General features: G+C 31.6%; 1 protein-coding gene across 1 annotated transcript; it reads left to right on the top strand.

Moving 5' to 3' along the window:
* The first annotated feature begins 205 nt into the window (after positions 1 to 205).
* On the top strand, positions 206 to 9,799 carry LOC111001486 (3'-5' ssDNA/RNA exonuclease TatD). Its single transcript, XM_022271412.2, has 6 exons — positions 206 to 339; positions 408 to 587; positions 1,648 to 1,746; positions 2,239 to 2,402; positions 6,933 to 7,279; positions 7,900 to 9,799. Exons 2-6 carry the CDS (start codon positions 446 to 448, stop codon positions 8,060 to 8,062), a joined length of 915 nt encoding a protein of 304 aa, XP_022127104.2. The 5' UTR covers positions 206 to 339; positions 408 to 445; the 3' UTR covers positions 8,063 to 9,799.
* Positions 9,800 to 9,833: the final 34 nt, after the last annotated feature.

The following is a 9,833-nucleotide window of genomic DNA, read 5'->3' as shown; positions in this document are numbered from 1 at the left end:
TATTCTTATAAGCTTTTGCTTTCTTCTTTTCACTGTAGTTAGTACCTAATAAGATGAAAAAGATTGATTACTATTTATTTTTATGCCATCAGCTGATTGTCAACATTTTTCTCTGTACAGACTAATAATAAAACTGTTATCATCTGTGCTCTTTAAATAAAAATAATAAAAAAATGACAGTTGACAGTTTTCAAAAACTTCACTTTCCTCTTTCCCTTTCATTCTTTCATGATTGTCATTTCTCAAAAACATGGTGGCATTTCAGTGAAAAGGGTGTACATTTCGACTAGTCATTAAAATTTAAGAAAGCTTATTTAGCAAGAGTGTTTGATACAAATTGTAAGTAATTTTCGAAAGATCTTGTATGTAAGAAGTTAAAATCTGTTAATATTATGGTTATATTTTAGGTAAACACCGAATTAATAAGCTTCATACGAAATTAAGGATGACGTCTGAAGAGTCCCAGATTTCTGAAGAACTGAAGGGATGTTACGAGAATCTTATTGTTATCGATATTGGTGCAAACTTGACGAACAAGAAATACGGCCGTGATCTGGATTCTGTTATTCAAAGGGCAAAAGACGCAGGTATTTATTTTATCTTTTCACTGCCAAAAATCTTGCGTGCAAACATGTACGAATATTATAATAATGCATTAATTTACAATTGCAATACGAATGTGCGCCATTTAATCTTGACTGTACATTCCAAAGGAGTAATAATTGAGAAAGTAGAAATTTTTGTTACTACAGCATCTTAAAAGAGATAAGATAGATCCATTATGTTTACATTTATTATTAGGACAAACAATTGGCTAGAAAAGTGACTCTGACTTAAATTATAAATGAAGTGCCTTGGTGCTGTTTGTAGCAGATTGCAGATAAAACTATCTTGTACTATCTTTCAGTTTATTGATTAAAAGTTTTCTCTCAATCTTACCACTGATAGTGGTAGTAGAAAGGTAAATATAATCTTAGTATAGTAAAAAATATGTAGTATAGGTAGACTGATGATTTATCTCCTGTTTTATTTTTAAGTAACCTATTAGTAACAAACGGTTGCATTATAAGATAATCTTATATGATCAAAACACTATCTTATCATTTTCAATATAATAAAACATTCTTAGAAATGTAATACCATAATTGTTTCATAAGGTCAAAAGTTAATTTTCTTGGCTTCTGTTTATGAAGATATGTAATCACTGTAACATATGGAATAGTTTTATGTATATTAAGCAGTTGTTAAGCTGATTTGTTGTCAGTATGCTGTTAAAGGTTGCCTTCTTATTAACTTATACTAATAAGTATACATTGTGTTTCATTACTTTACGCTGGCATAAAGTTCTCCAACTCGATTTATGTGTATTAATTATATTTTAATTGTAAATTTATTCTATACATTATTATAAAAAATTTCAAAATTTAACAAAAAAGATTAGGATGTATCTAAGTAAATGTAAAAGGCATGGTCTATGTGATATAGCTATTAAATATTACAATCTCAGAATTCATATCTTTAAGTTGTGGTAATGCAATTGACTACCTTCCTATCTATCTATCAACACTGTATTTGTAATTAACATATGATTTGATTTGCTGATAAATGTAGTTGTCAGATGAGTTTTTAACAATTTTACAATCGTAGGAGTCCAAAAGATAATGGTCACGGGAACATCAGTTAGGAGCAGTAAAGAAGCACTCAGGCTCACTCGACTCTACCCGAGCACTATATATTCTACAGCAGGTCTGTTTAACAAAACCCTTTGTTATCAATGCTTAAACTATAGGGATTTGAAGGAAGGCATTTCAAGAAAAAAAGCTGTTATATAAAATTTAATTTAAATCAAATTTTAACTATTAAGCAATGCTTTGTTAGGATTTTTCCGCTACTTGAAAAATTCATGATACATACACATCTATCTTTGTGATAAATTATTTGGGTCTACAAGATTGGGATATTTGTTTAATGTATTTGGATTTATGATATCACATGTATCTTTAATAGGTTTAATATTATTACTATGATATTACAAGTTAATAGGGTTAATTTATTTAAACTTAAATAAAAATAAAGAAAAATACTAAGTGATATAATTCTACAGTTACCTCAAAGATTCTTATTAAGGCAAGAAGGTGATCATGTGACTGATTTATTATTTTACTGGATATCAAACCTGGAAGTTTTTAATTATATGTTAAGTATAGGATAGATGTAAATTAATACTTGTAATATCAGGTGTACACCCACATGATGCAAAATCAATGGTAGAGGAGGAATTGTGGGCTGAGTTACAGGCCACGGCTACGGCACCTGAGTGTGTAGCGATAGGAGAGTGCGGACTCAACTATAGTAAGGACTTTTCTGAACCGAAGGTGCAGAGGGAAGTTTTTAAACGGCAGGTCAGTTTCCCATATAAAATCTTTATTCATAAGAACGAAATAAGTCTAATTGAATTGTTTGTAATTGAAATTGTCTTAATTTAAGCAAATTTCTATCTGTTTCTGATAAATTGTGTGTACGCTGTGATTAACCGATGAGTACTTTTATGAAAACTAGATTAGATTTTTTACATATAAAGCGGTGATTTTTGAAGCAGCCATGTAAGGTTTTTAATTTACGTTTCTTACGTATATTAGTATGCTACTAGCACTATTACTGCAAAAATCATGAAAAATTAATATTACGCAAACTCGAAAGCATAATAATCAAAGACTGACGACATCTCCACAAAAACTTAAATTTGGACTTTATTCGAACTATTAATACGTTAGAATTTAATATAATAATAATTGTTCTGACATTTATTAAATAAAAATTATAAATTCAGTTTTTTTCAATGAAAAAAGAACGAAAGATTGCAAATGTTTTCTATATTTTGCTTAAAATATTTTAATGTAACTATATATAAACCCTATATAAAGTAAATCAAAGATACAATGTCGATAAGTTTACGTCGAAGCGATAAATGAGATAAATTTAGATTGACACGATCCTGTGAGGTTGAACGTATCCAATGTGCGTCTTGAATACTTTCATATGCTACAATATCCTGTTTGGGCTTTTAGTTCTACAATAGCTTTACTGAAATAGAAAGTCAAACCATACTGTGTTTACAATATATTGGATATCAACGATTCTAAGTCGAAGTAAATAAGACAATACTTTCTATAAAGACAAGAAACACCAAAACAAGTGTCATTTACCCAAGAAGTCTTGCGTCCAAAGGATTAGGAAAGAAAGTTCTTTCGAGTTGCACGCGGTGCTTGCCTCAAATAAATAAAAAATACTGTTTTCAAGGAAATATTATCAGTGAAACTTTATAAGTCCATGGCGACTCAATCTTTTATGGCTTTGAATTTGTTATTGTATAATTATTTGTATCAAAATAGGTTTACGTGTTTGACACACGTTTTATTTTGGTATAAAAAACTCTTAAGGTCTCAGATTTTTGAATCTCTTTTATGATCATTAATTAATCTAATAGTTAAGTGGTCAGCCAACAGGTCTAACAATCCAGACGATGTTTTCCTTCACCATTCGAGCGAAAGTTAAATGCACACATTATAATAAGGACCTGGATGACCGAGCTTAGCAGCTCGGTATTTTTTTTTATAAATCGTGTTTTTTGGAAATTTTATTTAAGTACGAATTACATACTAATAAAATTATGAAATATGAATATAATTATCAAATAAAGATAATTATATTCATATTTAAGTTTTTATTTGACTGACATCTTTAAACGAGCAATTCTAGGTTTAAATTGATAAAACACAAATAAAATTACATTTTCTAGAAATGATTCCTAGCTAAATCGATTTATCGCCCCCGAAACCCTCTGTATACTAAATTTCATGAAAATCGTTGGAGCCGATTCCGAGATTCCAATTTTATATATATATATACAAGAATTGCTCGTATAAAGATATAAGATAAGATAACACATCATAATAGAGTCCATTAGTGTGCAGCCGGGGATCGAACCTACGACACTGCTTTGGTCTTAAATGATTCAATCGAATAATTCTAATTGTTTTAGAGTCATTGGAGATCGCGATAAGTTTCTGGATGTCACCGAAATGATATCACAGACGGTTTCACGTCAATATTTTCATTTTCCATAAAAGCAAGTCTAAACAAATCGTAGATCAAACTATTCATAGTCAGATTTGAGTACACTTAACCAGCTATTAATTGCATTATCATATAAGGTTTTTGTATATTGTTATTTTTGGTATAAAGTATTTTAATACATATGCAGATCGTATGAGATCCGAGATTACCATAAACACTTCCGCTGACGTAAACTTTCCTTCGTTCAAAATAGATGTTAATTGGATAGACATTGACATACCGATACTAAGCAGATCACTCCCACATGTCTCAGGTCATCTCAATTGCAGACTGCTTTATCACGTAATTGATGCTCGAATTAAAGATGTTCCAAATTTTGTTGAGAACAAATTACAGCGGCACAGTACGGCTGGATACTAAATGTTTTTAAAGGAGTTTTCGTTGCAATTTTTCTTAAATATTGAGCTAATAAAATTATTTCCATTTTCAGTATACAAATACATACAAATATCGACTTTAATATTTTTATTAAATGTCTCTTAAATATCTACTCCTGATGTAGAGGTAATAGGTATTTTAAAAATATCGTTGAAGACTGGTTGGGCGATAATTTTATGCGCATCCTAATAATATTTTCATTCATTTATACAATTGCAGATATAGCAATAATTGATAATGTTGATAATTATTAATAACAAATCTAAAAGTATGCAATGTTCTGTCGTGAGTAGTGGTGTAATATCGTCCATTTAAAAATATTTACTTAGAAAATACAATGTTTTAACATGGAAAGACCTAGAACATCCAATGATAATTGATCTAATGTGCGTAACGATCAAAAAAATTCCTGAAATGACGCCTGCAAATTCTCAAGGCATGGCTCATTGAGACAGTATCTATTTCGCGAGGCATCACAAGGTTACAATAAACGTGCAGTTAAACCGCGACACATAACTCCTATGTATAGTTGTTGTCGGCTATCGAATTACGTTTTTATACCTACATGCAACTATAAATTAATATAAATAAATCAGTGGCGTTACAAACTTTTTATATACTCAGATTTCATGATCATTTGTCAATCGAATAGGTAAATAGGTGATCAGCCTTTTGTGCCTGACACACGCTGTCGACTTTTAGCGTGTAAAACATGCCGGATTCCTCACTGTTTTCCTTTCCTTTCGAGCCAAAGTTAAATACGTACATTGAAAGTCCATTGGTGCACAGCCGGGGATCGAACCAATGACATCAGGAATAAGTGTCACGCCGATAAAGTATTGTACGTTATTTCAGGTAATTGTATACTTTATGAGAACGATAAATTACAAGAGAATACTTTATATCACATGCTGTGATTTCTGAAGTCATAAATAACTTTTCGTTAAAATTAAATTTATCGATTGGCGCTGAATCGATGTTTAAATATAGATCATAAAGATGCTGAGTATTTGTTCAGTCGAAATACTAATTTAATATAACCTGCAAAGAGAAATCCAAAATATTTTCTTAAAATAATAAAGAGGACAATAAGAAAGACTCCCACAATAGAGACTTCGAGAAAAAAACCTGACAAGTAAACAACTTTTCTTTTGATATACGTATTTCTATATATTACTTCAATACTAAAATAATCTACTTAGTTCACAATAAAATTGATTGATAACTGAAAAAAATTGTATATATTTGGCAAATAATTTGATGGTCTTCGTTGTTGCCTCGAGGGCTCCGGCCCAGATAGGCAAGCGAATTAAAGATTAGGCGTACGACCTCATCCCTCATCGTGGATTTTGAAGCCTCAGATATGCAATAGTTTTCCATAAACACATTCTGGTACGGTTTAGGAAAGAGAAAATATATACCCAGAAAACAACGTGTCTACAGTCTAAATTGCTTATAAATAAATCAATTAAACAAAGAGATGTGTATGTCCAATCCCCATGGCGTATTTATGTTTGGTTATTTTTATTATGTATTTGTTTATTTAATTATTAGTAACCTAACAGCTTATACTTATACATATTATAATACAAAATACTAAGACAATACAGAAAGCCAAAACAGATTACATAGATAAACAATTTATGTATAAAAAACGGAAAACAAGCAAGCGCATTAAAAGACTAAGAAAAAACAAAAGAATAAAATTAAAAAACTGAAATTTGAAATTTAAAAGCAACAAATAATACTAAGAATTTAAACAACTACTACTTAAAAAAGTCAGTCTTCCCGCTTCTCCTTTAAGTATTTGTGCGTCTGGAATAAAACATGCAGTATGCAAATGGACGGTTGCATTATGTGTCGTCATTTATTTAGTTTTATTTTTCTTTCTTTTTGACGTTCATAAGTGTACATTATGTTACCTACATGAATAAATTATTTTTGAATTTGAATTCTCTGAGGTCGTAGGTTCGAACCTCGGCTGTGCACCAATGGACTTTCTATGTGCGCATTTAATAATCGCTTGAACGGTAAAGGAAAACTTGAGGAAACCGAAATGTCATTCCGTCAGACCCTAAAAGTCGACAGCCTCTGCTTGGCTGTTAATCATGAAACAGATTCTGAGGTCCAGACCTGATGAGGTTGAAGCGCCACTGATTTATTTATTTCTGTTATTATTATTACTTCAGTGTAAAATAATACTGTGGTCTGTGTATAATATAACTTGCCTATAATCGTATTTGTAACTTTATAAGTATACATAAATTAAAAAAATGCCTGTATTCGAGCACTATATGATTATCATTCAATCATTCTCGCCACCATTTTACAATCCTTCTCCGCTAGGGAAAGGCCCAGGTTTTTCTGGTGGGCGTACTGTCTTTCTAATATACTTTAAAAGCAATTCATAATTTCAGGTTGAAATCGCGTGCGAATTACAAAAACCGCTATTCGTACACGAGAAAGAGGCACAAGACGATCTAATAACGATTTTAGACGAATTCGGGAACAAATTACCGCCCGTCGTCATACACTCGTTCACGGGAAGTGTTGAACAGGGAATCAAATATATAGAAAGAGGCTTCTATATTGGTATAACAGGGTATATTTGCAAGGATAAGTCTGATGGTGGTATTAGAAGACTTCTGTCGGAGAGAATTCTACCTCTGGACAAGTTGTTGGTGGAGACCGATTCGCCCTTCATGTATCCCAACATGCGTGCGTCGAAACTGCCGTTGCACGTCAAGGATTCACTTACGGAGAGGTGATATATTTTTGAAGTTATACTTTTGGTGCGTTAGGGAAAAATGATGAGAGTAAATTTTTTCGATGCGCACACATCGTCACAAAAAACCGACACCCTGAAATTAGCTATAGTCAAGATTTTACTTTTTTTGAAGTTAAAATTCTTGGGGCGCGTTAGAAAAATGATAAGAGTAAATTTTTAGGATGCGCGCTCACACGCGAAAAACCGACACCCTGAAGTTAGCTATAGTCAACATTTTAGTTTTTTCTATTGTTAGTGTCGTTTTCGTCTACAAAGTACAAACGTAGAATAAAAAGAAAGTGTACAAAAAGAAAGGATAACATTTTTGGAAGATTTGTATCTTGTTACACCAAAGAAGTATACCTTCTAACGCGTGTGCACAGTACACACGAACCCTAAGCTTAATAATATTTTCTTACAAGCATCAAGTATCAGTAATGTATTTTAATTGAAACGCCAAAAATATCGGCAAAGCGACTAGGGCACTGACCACACTCTCCCGTTTCTTAGTGGAGAGTGTGGATGGGGGTTATAAATATGAAATTCAAACTGAGAGAGATTTAGACTGCCTCCACGTTTCATTGGTCTCATTATGAATAACATTTTTTACTTTTCAGATCCCAGAACTTTGTGAATCGTTATTGCACCTTCCAACGTAATGAACCATGTGCCTTACCCGCTATAGTTGAACTCGTAGCTGGCTTCAGAGCTGAGAAGCCGGAGGACGTAGCGCTTGCCACTGCATTCAATGCGCTCAAGATCTTCGGGCTTAGCCAGTAAGTAACAGTTGAGGGTAGTTTTAAAATTCATTCATAAATTTATTTTTGAGGGTAGATTGAGACAAATTGAATGCAAAACTTTTACCTTGGGTATAAACTTTTACAATTTACTTAACGTCGATGTTATACATTTTACAAAGCAAAAGTTAAGTAAAAACAAAAAAACGTGTGTACTTATGTATAGAAGCGTTAGAAGTTATACTTCTTTGGTGTAACAAGATTAAAATCTTTTCATATTTAATCATTCGCATTATTCTACGTTTGTAGAAATAACGACCCTAACAATAGAATACACTAAAATGTTGTTAACTTCAGGGTGTCGGTTTTTTGTGACGGTGTGCGTGCGCATCGTGAAAAATTACTTTCATCATTTTTTCTAACGCGCCAAAAGTATAACTTCAAAAAAAAATCACATACTAAGTTTTGTTGGGCGTGAGGTCCCTAAATCCATTCTATTTCAACGAAATAAAATGCTGTTTTAGTATGAGATGGAAGTTATGTTGGAAATCTATTTATGAATGAATTCGTCTTTGAAATTGAAATGTCTCGATTGTCGACTTTATTATATTAATGAATTATTACTCATGAAATAAGATATACAAATGAAAATATTTATACAGTATACATGTTATTTAAGAAATTGATATTACTGATTTTACAATTCTGTGACTACACCGTTTTGATATTTAAAAAATGTTACCTATGTGTAGATAATGATTTATTTTGAAAAGAGTAATATAGTTTTATGACAATAATTGAAATGCGGGAAAAACTCTTTTCAAAGATGTGATCGTTATTTGAAATGGCAGCTAATTTTCCCCATTCGATATGGCATTATGAGGCTAATTACTAACAGTTAATTAATCTTGCCACAAAATAAAGACTAGACAAGAGAAAGCCTCTCTATACTCTATGTTCATAAAATAGGTTAGGATTTACTGACAAATTGTTTTGCTTAAATACGTTTAGGTATACCTGAACGCTTTAAATGCCATGAACTGCATAATATTAGGCAGAATTTTTGTTTATAGCAATAAGCTTTTGTTTTGTATTGTCTATGGTGCACTTGCTTGTATTTACGAATATAGTGGCGACAATAAGCACAGTGATCTCATTTTAACCGATGTCAAGTGTCATCATAGCTTTGGCCGACTTGTAAATGATTTATTTAAGCTATTTAACCTGTGGTGACATTTGACATGTTTTGACAGATAATGCTAGATATTGTGTGACTTTTACGCTATGGTAATAATAGCTAATAATTATTATTATAGTGTATGCCCCGTTTTTGGGATATCTGTGCGAATGCTATTTATCCCATTTATTTGAAATATTTAAACAGATATGCCAAAAATACTGCCACTTATTCGCACGGTGTTATTTCGCTCTGGCCAGAGTATTCCTATTCGAATTTTATTTTGTTTATCGAATATTGTAAATAGATATTAATGTTGTTTAATGCTGGTAGTCACAACGAAATCAAAGACTGCGAGAATTATGTGGATTTTAGTTTTGTTGGACTACGGAGGGTAGTCGAGTATTGTTGATTCCTTATTTTTTTATCACTGAGTCTAAGGGGTTATTTATTGTACTGAATTGTAATTGTATACATAATATTGTAGTTTAAGATCCCTCGGACAAATGTAATGTAGTGCCTTCGACATAACGTCCTTTTGTGATACAATATTTTTTCATAGATTGTACAGATTATTTCTTGCAATAAAAGATTCAAAAATAATAACATGTTTTTATTTTAATAACTAATAACTATG

The sequence above is a fragment of the Pieris rapae genome, chromosome 11 (genome assembly GCF_905147795.1).
Source record: "Pieris rapae chromosome 11, ilPieRapa1.1, whole genome shotgun sequence".
Lineage (NCBI taxonomy): Eukaryota > Metazoa > Arthropoda > Insecta > Lepidoptera > Pieridae > Pieris > Pieris rapae.
This window is presented reverse-complemented; position numbering and strand designations above follow the sequence as displayed.